Source organism: Varanus komodoensis, unplaced genomic scaffold (genome assembly GCF_004798865.1).
Source record: "Varanus komodoensis strain SLA01 unplaced genomic scaffold, ASM479886v1 scaffold3, whole genome shotgun sequence".
In the NCBI taxonomy this organism is placed as follows: Eukaryota; Metazoa; Chordata; class Lepidosauria; order Squamata; family Varanidae; genus Varanus; species Varanus komodoensis.
Window position 1 is genome coordinate 11,834,091 of NW_025335761.1, and position 15,944 is coordinate 11,850,034.

At 41.2% G+C, this 15,944-nt stretch overlaps 1 protein-coding gene across 6 annotated transcripts in view; it reads right to left on the reverse strand.

Moving 5' to 3' along the window:
- Positions 1-15,944, reverse strand: part of AMBRA1 (autophagy and beclin 1 regulator 1) — a 271,815-nt gene that overhangs the window by 238,644 nt on the left and 17,227 nt on the right. For 4 of the 6 annotated variants that reach the window (XM_044435883.1, XM_044435880.1, XM_044435884.1 and 1 more), the window contains 6 exons: positions 15,467-15,713; positions 14,995-15,053; positions 13,420-13,603; positions 12,548-12,720; positions 11,526-11,592; positions 9,380-10,857 (listed from right to left, as the gene is read on the reverse strand). In XM_044435883.1, the coding sequence (XP_044291818.1) occupies positions 9,380-10,857; positions 11,526-11,592; positions 12,548-12,720; positions 13,420-13,603; positions 14,995-15,053; positions 15,467-15,601 (2,096 nt within the window). In that variant the 5' untranslated portion in view covers positions 15,602-15,713. The remainder of the gene's footprint in view (positions 1-9,379; positions 10,858-11,525; positions 11,593-12,547; positions 12,721-13,419; positions 13,604-14,994; positions 15,054-15,466; positions 15,714-15,944) is intronic. The other 2 variants (XM_044435885.1, XM_044435886.1) reach the window with 2 other exon arrangements.

The window sequence follows — 15,944 nt, forward strand, 5'->3', positions numbered from 1 at the left end:
TAGATTTGAATCATGTGTTTTCTACGCATGCCTGCCTTACCCATAGGTAGAGGAACTTCATTAAAATATTCCCAAATTTCTGCTCACAAGGTTCACTTTCATTTTTGCTGCTTGCCCCTCCCTCCTCACACTTAGCTTCTTGTGCAGATCTATTCTGCTCCCAACCATCTTCTTCTATTCATTGAATTTTTTGAAACATAGTGCTTCAGAGGTAAGCAGTTGATTCTGTGTACATAGATTTGCAAAGGAACAATGGAACTGCGGTCTTTTTCTCAACTCTGTTTATTTTATAACATTTTTGCTGTGAAGAAGAGTCATGTTATCTCTACAGACACAAAATCACAGTTTTGAGAAATGTAAAACCAACCATCTGTGATAATATCTTCTAGACAGAAATAATGCCCAATAATCTTACAGAAACCTCTGGAAGAACATGACATTGTGAATGGATTAATGGCATTCATTTACCAAAATTTTTAAACATTGCATAAATATGCAGCCTCATGCTACATAATTAAAAACTAATGCCTATTTCATGATGAATAACCTTTGGACAATAAATATAAAATCTATAAATAGATTTTTCCTCTAAAGGCATTTTATTTTTTTAAATCAATTTAATATTTAAAAATTGATTTAAATAAAAATCCATTTTTAAATCATTGATTTTTAACCACCCTGATTATGGCGGAAGGTGCCAACCTGGCATATATTACAAAGACCTGACTGGGAGGAGAGAGCAAGATTCTTCTTTCTCAACTATGTGAACCTGGGTACTTGAGACACAGCACCAACATCTCCCAGAGGACCAGGAAAGGGTAATGGCCATAGTTTACAAGGACTCATTATCACTCTCCAGGTTTCCTGTCTCCTTGGGGTCTTGTCTTAAGACCCTTCACCTGGCATTGGGTTCTCGAGACATATTAGGAACCTGGTGTGGAAGACTCCTAGAATGCTAGTTCTGGGGGACTTTAATGTCCATTATGAGACTGGCTCATGCAGGGCAGCTCAAGAATTTGTTGGTCACCATGACAACCATGGGGCTGTCTGAGCATGTCATTGGCTAAATGCATGAAAAAAGTCACACTCTCAACCTGATCTTTTCGACAGGGTAGGTGCATGATGGTCCTGATGTGGAAGGGATAACATTATCTCTGTTGTCATGGTCAGATCACTTCATGGTGAGATTTAGACTATTATCCCCTTTCTCCTTCCACATGAGTGGAGGACCTAGTAGAATGGTCCATCCTCAGAGACTGATAGATCCAGATGGACTCCAGAGAGCTCTGGGGGATTATACAGCTGATGTGTTAGGTGTCAAAGCCCTGGTACCCTGTGGAACAGGGAGATTACTCAGGTGGCTGACATGATCACACCCAAGTGCCCTCTCTGTTCTGGCAGAGTCGAGCTGTCTCCATGATATACATCAAAGCTTAGGGCATTGAAGTCAGAAGGGAGAGTGCAAGTGGAGGAAATCTTGTGACAAGTTTGACCAATCATGATTTAGAGCTCACTATCAAGACTATTCTGTGGTGATAAAGCTGGCAAAATGACCATATTTTGCCACCTATACTGCTTCTTCATAGTGGCATCCAGTTGAGCTATTCCAAGTAGTATGATGTCTCCAGATGAGACTCCTGAACCCTTGGCAACTCTCTGTGATTAATCTGCTGCACGCTTCAAGGAAAAAGTTGCTCAGATCCATTGTGAGTTGGACTCCATGGTTGTTTCAGTTCCATTTAAGGATGTGTCCAGAACACCATCCTCCAGCCCTATATTGCTAAGTTTCAATTACTGCAGCCCAATGATGTGGACAAGGTGCTTGACTCTGCTTGTCCTACCACCTACCCACTCAACCCATGGAACATTGTAAAATCTAAGAAGAGGGTTTATTTTGGGTCCAGGAAGCTGTTAACACATCCTTGAGAGGAGCGGTGGTCCCAGACTCCTTAAAGAAGGCTGTGATAAGACCTTTCTTTAAATAGTCAAAACTAGATCCAGGGATAGTTGCCAACTATCCAGTGGTAGCAAACCTTCCCTTTTTGAGCAAGATATTGAAGTGGGTGGTAGCCAAGTAGCTCCAGGAGAAAGCAGATTATCTGGACTCAATTGGGTTTCAGGCTGGGGTTTGGGACAGAGACTGCCTTGGTTACCCTGTACGTTGATCTCTTCCAGGAGGAGGACATGGGAAATGTGGTCTGTGGATTCAACAGCCTTTGACACCATTGACCATGCTGATCTTCTGGACAGGTCAGCTGGATTAAGAGTTGGAGGTACTGCCTTGCACTGGTTCCTATCCTTTCTGGCTTACTGTGTCCAAACGGTGGTACTGGGAGATAGTTGCTGTAAATTACATCATGGGGTTCTGCAGGACTATACTATCTCCTATGCTATTCAACATCTACATGAAATTGCTGGGAAAGGTCATTAGGTTTGGGTTGAGATGTCAGCAATATGATGATGGTACTCAGCTCTACCTCTCATTTACATCAAATCCAGATGAGACAGTCTCCATGATAAACCTGTGTCTGAGGTCAATAATGGACTGGATGAGGACTGATAAACTGAATCACAATCCAAACAAGATGGAAGTGCCATTGGTTGACAATCTGTCTGACAGATTAGATGGCCACTGTCCTGTCTTGGATGGGGTTGCACTTCCCCTAAAGGACAGGGTACACAGCTTGGGGGTGCTCCTAAACCCAAAACTATCATTGGAGTCCCAGGTGGATTCAGTGGCCAGGAGTGCCTTTCTCAGCTGCAGCATATACAGCAACTACAGCCTTATGTTGACAGACAGAACCTGACCATAGTTACTCAACTGGATTACTGTAATGCGATCTACACAGGACTGCCTTTGAAGGCAGTCTGGAGAATTCAGCTGGTCCAAAATAGGGTTGTGTGTCTGATAGCGAGCATCAGTTTGTAAGCCCACAGAACACCTATTCTATATAAATTACACTGGTTGCCAATTGACACCTGGGCCCAATTTTAACTGGTTGTTTTAACACAGCGGCCCTCAAACTTTTTCAATAAGGGGCCAGTTGAAAGGCTGCAGTGACCATAGCGTGAGGTGCCGCTGGGCGTGCATGGCAGTGGCTTGCTCGCTCGGCGATCTCCCAGTGAGTCCAAAACCATCTCCGAGAGAGCAAGCCACCACCTCTCCTCCCCATGCTGAGAGGCAGTGGCGAGCACATGTGTACAGGAGGCAGGCAGCGGTGGCTTGCTCACTCAGAGACTATCTCCAAGCAAGTGAGCCACCACCTTCCCACCAGTGCAGCAAGTGCATGCATGGGTGGCGAACGACAGTGCGGGCCGGATGGATGGCCATGGCAGGCCGGATCTGTCCCGCAGGCCATAGTTTGAGGACCCATTTTTTAACATATAAAGCCCTAAATGGCTTGGAACCTGGTTACTTGAAGGACCCCCTTTTTCCATATACACCTACCCACCCATTGAGATATGGGCACAAGGTCCTTCTGAAAGCGCCATCCATAAAGGAAGTTTAAGGGATGGCTATTGAAAGAAGGGCCTTCTCAGTGGTTGCCCCCACACCTTTGGAATGGGCTTTCTAGAGAGGTCTGCTAGGTGCCGTCACTTTTTTCATTTCAGCACGAGGTAAAAACTGTTGTCTTTCATAGGGCTTTTTGAGATCTAATTTTACAAACTGGTTGGCTGTAACAGCTTGTTCTACTATCAGCGGTTCCCCCCCCCCCGCCCCCATAACTAGGAATTGTAATGTTGGCCTGTATTTCATTGCTGTTTGCAGCTTAGAGAGCTCAGCTTATTCAGTGGCCCACAAATGTAAAAATAAATAAAATACCATTCAGAGAAATAGTAAGTCTTCCAAAGGAAGGCGTTGAACCTTTTCTTATGCATTATAAAGGTAAAAGTTTAAAACCCTATAGGACAGGCCACCACAGGCAAGGAAAGTAACCTTTTCCATAATGAGGAAGACATTATAGAAAAGGCCCTTTATCAGGTAACCACTCTGTATAGTAGGGTCTCTTTGGTTAAACTTAATGCTCACAATAAAGCATATTTATGTATGTATTTATGTATAAATTTATGTATTTTAATTTATTTATTTGTAAGCTGCACCGAGGCTTCGGAGAATGGGGCAGCCTAGAAATTTTCTAAATAAATAAATAAATAAATAAATAAATGACTCCAATCTGTTCCTTTTTCTTTTTTCTCCACATGTATTATACTGGTCCCTTTGTTCAACTGGCTCTAATCTTCTAAATCAACACATTGTCATATATGCTAATTACTAATCAGTTCTCCCTTTATGACCTCAAAATATCACCATCTAAGTGGAAGAGGAATATCAGTAAGCTAGGGGAAACTGCAAGGTTTGCAGAACTTTTGGGGAGAATCTCTCAAACAGCCCAATGAGGACCAAGTATACTCAGTAGGCATAAGATACTTAACAAGGGGAAATGGGGGGGGGGGGTTGTAGAATAGAGTCTCCTGGAATAAAGCATAGCTGCCCAGCACACTAAACACGTGTTCACGTTGCAACACTTTTGTTACAAATTATACTTTTTAACTGTATTTCCTGGCTACTTTTCTCTTGCAGTTCCCCATCATTAGCATTTTCTTCCATTTGACATCTAACTCTCTGCCTGTTTTCAATTTATAATTGTTCATTTTGACTTACCTCTCCTTTTTACTATATCTTCCCTTCCTCCATAATTTGTCTCGTTGTCTTAAAACAGTAAGCCTCCTAGTAAGGTCTGTGTTACCTAGATGAGCCAGTTAGTTGGGGTAGGAAGGAGTTCTCCAATGCGGACAATGCAAACCAGATAAAAACTCTGAGTCATGTTGCTTGCCTTGGACTGGAATTGAGTATTATGAGTTCTCAATATTTTTTTTCTAAGCTTTAGCAATACTAATTTATAAAATATGGAGCTGGTCTTTGACCATAATAAAGTTTATCTATCTATCTAATTTATAAAATAGCCTACAAAAACATTTCACCAGCACTTACAGTATTAATTACTATGATCTGTGCAAACTGCATATTAATATTTCAAGTTACAATAACCTAGATTTAAAAACAAATAAAAACTGACAAACATGTTGGTGGTCACAATCTGCTAGCATCTGTAGTTCAACCTTAGAACTACATAAGAAACAATATACCACAAAACTGCACTGCACCATAACATGGAGGCTTAGTTATAGGCTTCATTCTTTAAAAATATTAAGGCTGCAAGCTGCCATATGTCTACTTGGGTATAAATTCTGTTGCATTCCATAGAACTTAAGTCCTCAGTAAACTAGGATAGTACTAATATAGATAACTATACTGCAGAAGGTTATGAGAAAATGACCAGGCCACCAACTTTGTCTATTGTTCAATTATTTTCCTGCCATACACCAATATTACAGGATAAAGTAGTTTACACACTGATACAGCAATATTTCCAAATCTTAGTTACCCTAGGGGCCCAGCAGATAGACAGACAGATGGTGAAAGCATCTGTAAACAAATGGTCCTGTCCTTCAAACAGCACCAGTCTGAAAATCACTAGAGATAATTAAGTCTTCACACCTTTGCTTTGAAGCAGACATATGGCTTAACTTCATCTTACCATGTACAAATTCACAAAAACTTGCATTATGCATTTATCCAGAGACTAAAGTCCCATGGCTAGACCAAAAAAATCTACCTTTATCAAGTCATAGTCACTTGCTGCTTTCAGGTCCAACTACATGGAAGCAGCATATGCTCTTTTTAATAGGATTCTCAGTTATGTCCTTCCAGTGAGCCCATAGATGCCAATCAAGAAAGCCAATTAGATGCTTATTAATGCCTAAGTGATTAGTCTATGATAATTACCCAAGTCCGCTCAAACATCAGAACTCTCTTCTAACACATGGCTAATCTCTGAAACATGATCCAAAGGGGGGAAAGTCTTCATTTACATATGCTTTACTTCATTCTTTTGTTGAAAACACACACTTCTTAAAAAAGCAGCTTCTCATCTGATAAATTGGGTCAAATTGCACACAGATAGCTATGTAATTGTCCTTCATCTCTTATTTTCATCCAAGGCTTGCAGTCATTAATGCAGTAACTGCGTTGTGAAGTGTGACATCTGCTGGAAGAACTAGCTAATACATAAATTTCCAATGATGCTAACACTCCAATACATCAGTTCAGGCTTAGGAATTTCTTTGGGGACCTTCAATTTTTTTTCTTTCCCCCTGCTCAGAGTATACAGGAAGACTTCTGAGTAAGATATGGAAGCAATCTCAAGTAAGGCAAACAGGAGAAAACCAATGACAATTCTGTACTTCACATCTGACTTTCACATTTAAGCACTTCAGACATTTAAAAGTTTGTGGCTGTCACTTAAGAGTTCTGTCATTAACAGACTCTGCCATCTCTTGACCACTTCAATTCAGAGTCTGGAGATACTGCCCATCCTGAATGTCTTGATGGTAACAAAAGATCATCACAGTATGAAAAAAGCACTCTTCTCCATCATTTGAAAAAAGGGTCACATCAATCAGTCATACCAACTTAAACTCAAGATTTCAAGTACTGGCCTACACTGTTCTGCATGAGAGTTTTCCTTGAAAACTCCCCAGAAACTAGAGCTAGTGCATATTGCTCTGTCCCACCTCTTGATAGTGACAGATGAATATGGGGTACATTAAGACCAAAAGTTTTGGCATTTAAATGGCTTCTTACTGCCTGCTTAGCATCATTTCAGATGATCATTTTTATCTACAGAACCCTATTACTGTGTATTAGCAACCTTAAAGGACAACTTTGCCCCACTATGTCCCATCACAACAGGAGTGCTTGGTTAAGAAAAGCCTTCAGCCATACTTGCCTTTACTCCAGTTGCTTTCAATAGTTTGTTACACTGCTTCTGCTAATATTTTAAGGTTACTATATATGATCTGCCCACTTGATCATTGCCATTGCACTTCATCAAGCAACTATGGTTGAGAAGATACCACGAGACTGGCCCACCCTGGGAAGAACCCATAAAGAAAGTATTTCACAGTTCTGGCAGGAAAATCAGGATAGGGGCATCTGCTCCTGCTCCACAATGAATAAAAACACTTCACAGCCCAGTCAGATGTGAAGAGAATAGAAGTGTTTTGCACTAACATGCTACTAGAGGGTAGGAGGTGGGGGGCAGCAGGCTTGTGCACTTGGAAGTCCCATCAGCTGAATACCAAAACAAGTTCAAGCACAAGGTTGCCTACTCCAGACTCATTTGTCATAGCAAGAAGCATCTGCTGAGAGGTAAATGACTGACAGACTGGTTGAGCACAGCTGCCACAGCCTCAGAGGAGATAGCAGAATATAACTATCTATGACAGTTAGGATAGCCTAAAGACTGAATCTCAAGAAAAGAGAAAGAGAGGGAGAGAATAATTCCCATCTAGACAATTCCCTGAGAAACAAAGTCAACTTTCCTTCTACATGGTAACAGAACTAGCTGATGGGTGGTATAGAAGTGTGTGTGGGGGAGGGGGAAGAGAGCGAGCATGCGAACAAGGGACCTACAAGATGACATTTTCCCACACATTCCTTTCCATATTCTACAAGGTGCTATCCTGTTCACTATCAATTGGTTCTGACCATTGTCAGGTCCTACAAATGTTCCATTCATCTGCCTCCATGAATGAATGCAAAGCTCAGTATAATCCAGGGCTGGTAAATGTGTGCCCTCCAGATGTTGTTGGACTGCAATTTCCATCATCCATCACCACTGACTGGCTAGTGCTGACAGAGGTGCAGTCCAACAATATCTGGAGCAGGTAATAGAAATTACAGCATAAAGTTGCTGTAAAGACAGAGATAGAACATGTAACAAACTCAGCTGACCACACATGAAACTACTATGGACATTTGTTTGGAATTTTTAGTCTTCCCAGTATTTTTAAGCATATTTACCCCACCCTTCACTCTACACCTATTTTGGTATTCCCCCACAGGTGCTTTCCACTCTCTCCATATATAATTTAAATGTACAGACATGTACACTTTACTCAACTTTCCCCCTGCCCCATCCCAGATAGACTATTGCCCCTTCTGGCAGTGGATGCAGGAGGCAGTATAACAACTGGAAGCTTCTCTGAGCCTTGGGTTGCAGGGTGGAGGGGCATATATCAATTAATAGGAGTATAAACCCAATTCAAACAATGCTGATCCTCTAGAGAGGAAAGCCTGAAAAATTATACAGAAAGCCTGGGGTGACTTTCCAGCTCTGTTATCCTACAGCAAAGATTGTACATTGAGGCTTGTTGCATGTGGCAATCCTTGTTGCCTGCCCAGTCACTTTTAAAGCACACTGATAATTCAGCCAGAGGTGAAAACCCCTTGGTTGCTAGGTGTGAATTAGTGTAATACCTGCATGCCAGCTGGTAGGGGGAGGGAAATGAGTATACAGATTGCTAGTATCAAAGACATTCAAGGTAAGATTAGTCATGAAAAACAGGCACCTGACAAGGCTATAGTTAGGTAAATTTAAAACAAAGAAAATTAATCATTTTACAAGCAGTCAAAAAAAGGCCAAGGCAGACCTAGAAGAAGGGGGGAGGGACAGAGTGAGGCAGGCATTTTAAAACGGAAGAGTTGTTTTATAATCACCAAGATTCAAATAAACAGCAAAGGTAAAGACTGTGCCCAAATCCAAATTTCCAGAAGTGATAAAGGTCTGTCTTCCTTTCCCTATTAAATAACAACAATGACAAATTGGTTCCATCCCTGTTACAAGGAGGCAGCCATTTTGTTTTCCACTAAGATGAAGGCACAAGGGATAATTCAAGGAACAAACACCTTAAAATATTCTCTCGACTGTCTTTTACAAGTCATTGTCAGACATATAATTCACATGCAAGATGACCTAAGAACTGGCCTATTTCTCATAATGGGGTAAGTAGTTATAAGTAATTTAATAATCCAAGATCCAAGATTATTCCTAAAAGGAAATCAGCAACTCACTATATCTTCAAGAAAAAATTAAGCTTTCACTACTGTTAGCAATTGAAAATGTATGAAAAGCATAGCACTGAAAACTGCTTGGGTGCTGCAAAAATTTAACAGTCATTCCAGTAAGTATCATACGTAGCTATGCCAAATAATGCATTGATAAAAATGACAATTCTAAATACTTTTCTTATGTTAACTAGACAGTTGCATCCTCCTACAATATGCAATTTTCCTCCATATTTTAAATCACTTTTGTGTTATATATGGAAGCTACTGCAGATAACCAGATTAGTCTTGCTAACAGATACATCAGTTATAATACTAGTTCCATATCTTTATGGTCGCTCACATTGATAACACAGTGTCAGACACAGACTGAGGAAGAAGGAAACTGGAAGAGACTAGCCATCTTACCTCCTGAGTGAATCTTCCTCTGAACTTTCCTCAGGCATTTCCTGGTTTAAGGCATCCTGTGATACATTCCCAGGTCTATTTGAAGCAGATTGGCTGTAAACTCTTTCCCAGTGCCCCGTCTCCTGGTTAAAAACCACTCTCACGGTCCTTTCCTCTGGTGGGTTTGAAGATCTTCCCAGTGGCAGCCTGCTAGAGGGAGGAGTTCGGCTTTCCATTCTCTCAGAAGATGGGAGCTGGCTACTGCTGGATGGCACACCCTCAAATGTGCTTTGGACCTGCCCTGGTGTATAGCTGGGTGTGCTTCTTTCCCAGCGGAGCGTGTCATTATTAAAAGTCAGCAGGTTGTGACAGGCGCGACAGCGGTTCAGATGCCCCCGTGACAAATTGGAATTGTTTTCACTGCTATGTGGGGTCTGTTGATGAGAAGGACCAGGCCTATCAGGCTCTATGTTGTTATTAAGCATCTCCTGGGCTTGATGTGACTGACTGGGTTCACCACCTATCCCCTGATCTAGCTCCTGAAGCCTATCATATTCCAAGAAGAACCGCCTCAAGTCGCACTGAAGCTCATTGCGAAGGCTAGTCGGATTGCTTGGACCAGCACTACTGGTGCTTTCTGCTTCAGCTCCAGGAGCTGGAAAACCCCTCCCTTCTGTAGCTGAAGTATATACAGAAGACTGGGAGCTTCCTTCCTGCTGTCTCAGTACCGACAACAAGCTCACTGACGAGGCACTGGTTCTAGGAGGAGGCATACCTTCCAACTCAGAGCGAGGGCCCATATTCAACACTGTTCGAGTCCACTCAGAACCCTCTAACCCAGAGGCCATCTCTCTTGGGTGGATCCTGGACGGATGGCCTGACAAAGGCCCACTAAGGGATCTACGAGTGGGGCCCAGGCTAAGGTTGCGCAGGGTGTTGCCAGCAGTACTGCTTTGCACAGTGCTGAAAGCAGATGGTCGATTAAGGAGGCCCTGCTCCTGCTGGGCTGTAGATGCCTGCTCCTGGGGCTGGTAAGGCTCCATTTGCACAGAAGAAAAGGACGTGCCAGTGGACCCAGAGGAGGTGGAAGGGGCGTTGTCCTGGGATGGGAAGAGAGAAGAAGGAAGTCTTGCACTAGAACATCGCCTGCAAAGGCACAACACCCCCAGATGCTGGCAACATTTTACCGAGGGGAAACTGACAGGCTCACTGAGGCCATTATAGGCAGATGCTCTAGAGGCTTCACTAGCTGGAGGTGGTGGTGGTGGTGGCGGTGGTGGTGGAGGAGGTGGAGGGGGAGGAGGAGGAGGGGAGGGAGTAGCCGAGTCTTGCATGGCATTTTGCTCTCCCACCTGGATGCCAGAAGAGCGCGAGGACAGCATATGCAGGAAATTATGAAGAAGTGGTGTGCGTCTCACAGGTTGAGATTGGAGGATAGAACGCTGACGATAATGTGGCATTTCTGTACTATCCACAGGAATTTCCACCTCTTCATCGTTCTGCAAAAGAAGATGCAAGTGATCAGTCACCCTGTATCAATGTTAGAGGATAGAAAACAGTATGAGCACTGCAAGAAGTAAAGTAGAGGCCATGTCCTTGAGTAGAATAAAAGCTACTTGGGAGCTTCTCTTTACAGAAGTATATTCAGATTCAGAAAAGCCTACCTTATTTTGCTGTTGTCCATCCCAACAACCTGGCACTTCTGCCACAGAAAGACCACTGATACATTCTACCCAGTAAACTATCGGGTGTTATTGCAGCTCATAAGAATAACAGATCAAACAGATTTCGGAACCACTAGCACAGATTAGTTCACTGGTAAGGTAATGATCAACTTAAAGCCAAACATTCTTGGAACTTTCCAGACACTGCATACGAATAAGCAATCCTTTTCCTTATTCCTAGTTGTCTTTCAAACAGCTTAGAACAGCTTATCCAGTGGTCTCCCATGCAGATGTTATCAAACTAAGATTTATTTAACTTTTAGCAATTCTACAACATTAGGTGTTTTCAGGCCATTCAGATTCAGTTAAATTAAAAAGAGCCAATACCAAAGTTAACATAGCAACACAAAGAACTCTACACAGAGAGATATCCTGAGGTTGTATCCAAAACTTCAGACTTTGTAGGGATAGGGCAGCTTAGGACATAGTGAAAGAAATATTACCTGTTGATTGGAAGGGTTAACAATAGCGGTGAGTAAATAATGCCCAAGTGGATCAAATCGTACTAATCTGAAACAAAAAAGATTCAATTTGTTTAGAACAAGCTGTTCCTGTCATTAATACTTTGAAATCCTATCAAAGAGGACCTCTTACAGTTCAGTAGCCCTCCCAAAAGTAATGAAACAGAAGGTGCAAGGATGCTTCAAGCTGTCTTCAGTCATTTACCATTGGCTTTACAGGCTGCATGATCAAGCCTCAGGATGCAATCTGACACTTGTAGTCTGCCAAGAGGCAAAACTGGGCTTTTTCAGTATATAACATCGAGAGATCTTGAACAGCAGTAACCACTAAAGAAAGTGTCTTCTCCTATTTTGATACTTTCTTTTGACAAATACTCATGTTCTTGCACACTGTACTAAATGCTCCAATGAATGATGCTATCATTTTAAGTAAAAAGTTCTTCATGTTCCATGTTATTTCTGGTAATGCTCCAGATGAATTGCTGCAGTTGTTGTATTAAAAGTGTAGCTATGGAATGAAAAACTAGGAGCACTGGGACTCAGTAAAAAGGAAACACTTCTATGATCTTGTTTAAAGTTGCTAACTAGTCTCAGAATCCTGCCAGTTTGAGGTAAATGTATTAGGTGGTGTCAGCTACTGACTTAGTATTTTATAGCAGGAATAACTGTGTCTAAATTTTATTTTCACTTTCATCCTACATCTTTGAAAAATTCAGAGCATCGTACACATATGATTCTCAGACAGTCTTCCATGTAGGTAGTCTACAGAGTCAGACCTGCTTAATGAGATAAAGCTGCTCAAGTCACATGAATTCAAAATCATTCTTTCATAACCTAATTTAGAAGCAGAGTCCAAGGTGCAATGAATAGGAGATGTCAAAAAGCCCCCAGATTTTCAAATTTCTTGTCACTGCTATGCCCAAAACAATTACTCCAATGACTTCTGAAGATGGCTCCCTCACACATCCCTTTATGACTTGATACATTCGTACAGGATTACTCACCGGACCCGTTCCATTTCACTGGCTGTTTTCACAACTGCAAAAGGCTCCCGGCGACTCCAGTCCCAGAAGTGGATCTCACTGGCTGTCGCAATTAGCAGGAGCTGGGCAGTTGGATGGAAAGCCAAGGACGCAATGGCATTGTTGCTATCTGTAAACCAGCTTTCACTTCCACCCTAGGAACAAAGCAGACTACAGTCACCAATGATTTTGAAACAAAGAAAATCCAAACAAACAGGATCTCATAAAAGACGTGAACTAGGCTCTTAGCATAGCAAGCATTTTCATATGTGCTCCCATCTGATCTTACCCCTGACAGTGCATCCAATCATTAGGTTTCTTTTTCTGACTAATGCACACACAGCTATAGATACAAATATAACACTTGGATAGACTACCCCAAAGCCACTGCAAATTCCAGAGTAATAAAAGCATCTCATCTGAGTTGGCACCGATATTTCAAATATTCTATGCTAAGGAAAGATAAACATGATGAAACAGACTTCATGCACACAAGAGACAACTTTCCCTACAGAAGTTCTTAATAAATTCTGGAAATCTGTGGTCCTCTTTCACAGCGATGTACATAGAATTCAGAAATAACCAAGAGCTTATCTAGTGAAGATGGCTGCTACATCCTGGCAGCAAGACTCTAAACTAGGCATTGTTTAGCTTACAGTGAAAACAACTAACCTAGAACAATGGGGGTTGTAGGAGTCATTTGATGGAAAGCTACCATTTTGCTAGTTGCTCCTACATAGGTTTTTGAATATCCATATCTGTATACAAAACAGAAGCAGCTGGCACACTGCTGAAATAAGACATGAACCAACCCTGATTAAAGTGAAAGTAAATATGCATTAGAAGGAACTTACATGCAAATCCCAGATCCTAACCTCTCCATCAAGGCACCCTGAAGCAATCAGTCCTGGGATAGTAGGATGAAAGGTTACACACCATGGTGTGCGTCGATGTCCAACTAGAGAGTGAACACACTTTCCTGTTTTCACTTCTGTGATATAAATATTGTGATTCACATGAGTAGAAGCCATGAGGGTCCTGGAGAAAAGAAAAAGACAATTAATGCTTGACCCTGCTTGAGAGGGTGAGGTGGGGATTGTGGATGTTGTTTACCAGTCTACACTGTAAGCTGAAGTAGACATGTGGATGAGAGAGGGATATGAACTTGCCCAGAAAGTTTTCCTAACATGTCAAGTCTAATACTCAAACCACTCAGACATCACAACTTTAACAACTACAGGTTATAACCAACTTTTAAAAATAAACCTATGTTAGTTTAATGCAACTAACACTTTAATCCCAGAACACATGCTAAGGTTATAGACACCTCATCTAACCTTACTAAAATTAATACTAAAAGGAGTTTCAAACTTACATTTCACAGTTTCACAACAAGATTTAACCTTGTTATGTAATTAACATAAATATTAATATTAATTATTAAAATATTTGTCATTGCTCTAGTAAATACTTTAAAAAGACTTGGGCATTATGTATTTATTGAATACATTTATATACACTTAGCATATGTAAAATCTGTTCCCACCACTACTGTCAGCAGCAGCATAAATATTAACTTCATTTCTATACTGTCCAATAGTCAAAGCTCTGTGGGTAGTTTACAACACTACATAAAAGCAATACAATAAATGCTATTAAAATGTGTTGTCAACTCATCTCCAACTTATGAAGAAAAGCCCTCTGAAAGGCCCTAGCCATGATTAAACACAAACATTTTCTTTTTATGAAACAGGATTTGGGGAACTATCTCCCCTTACTATCTACTTTATTCGATTACTACAGTAAGTCCTACTTATTTCAATATTTTCAAATTTTTCTTGACATGCTGACATTTCTTGACATGACATGATCATCAGCACATGATCTTGCCTTTGTCTAAATATATACTAATTTCATGTGTAAAAAGCCAATTCTTGAATTTCTTCCATTTTATTATAGCATGAGGAAATTAAACTGAATCCCAGGTAGCTATGTAACTCAGGATGTGGGCCAGGTTGTCAATGGCTCTGCTTTCCATCATGTTCTAAGAAACAAACAGAAGCAGACTACAATCTGTGACATTTCAGAGCATAGGGAAGCAAAATCTGTCTTCGCCTGATGAAAACCAGTACCACTATAATGAGTACAAAGCATGCACAAAACACAAAAAGCCTTCTACCACCTGTCAGTTCCCTGTGAAAAAATTCTGCCTATAAATCACAGATTTTCACAAAAGAACAGATCTACTTTCTAACCACCTGTTAACATTAATTGCAAAATTTGTGTATACACATAGCTTCTCCCAACATCTGTAGCATTTGGCAATGCAAATCTCACCAACAGCTCCAAGTTCATTGGGGCACATTTCTCCTCACAAACTTTTCTGAAAGATCTAATGTTTAACATGGAATACATACATATATACATACCTGTCTGGGCTGAATGCTAGCAGGAAGGTGGAACGAGGACTGTCTGGTAGCTCAACCTTCTGAAAGTCAGAGAGTACAAGACATTTTCTGAGCTCAAGGTATGTGTTATATATATCAACATCCCTCCCTCTCATGACGTTAACATATGGAAAATAAGACATGTTCATAATATTTCCATGAGTGTCAACATAATTTTAGAAAGTTTTATCTGTCTTCAGCCTGAATCTGGCATATATAATATAAACACAAATATTAAATGACAGGCAGAACAATCACAGAGAGGCAGCAGCTGAGTAGAAGAGCACATATTTTAAATGTAAAAGGTTCCAGGTTCAATCCCTATCTGAAAACCTAGAGAAACTCAGCCAGTCAGTGTAAGCAAAACAGAGCTAGATAGATTAATGGTCCAAGGCACATTCTCACATTCTTAAGCTCAGAAGCCAACCTGCAAATCTACCATTAAGAATCTTACCTTGCCTTCCCATTTCATCCAACGTGTTTTGTCTTCTACCAACTCCTGAAGAAGACGCTGTGCCCCAAGAGCTTGTGTGCCCCGTTCACGGCCCCACAGAATTCGCACAGCATTCTTCTCTGGTACAACCTTCATGGCTTTTACTATCTCAGTGCAGGGTAAAGAGTCACCAACACACACCAGATCACAAGTGCAAAGAATCTACAGAAGGTCCATCCACTCCTTGCAAGGCTGTCCTCATGGAAATCTAGAAAGGGAAAATGTATTTCAAAAGAGAACTGAAGCCAGAAGTTTTCAATGGCCAATGCAAACAATTATGTGCATAAATGTTCATTCCTTACTATCACCACCACAATGTTCCTACATCATCAGTTTCAGGAGGCAAGTCAGTCAACATTACAATTGTAGTGAATACAAGACATTATCTATTCTAGGTTGTGGGATGATGAGTCCAGGATCAAAGTTTCCATCTCAAGGC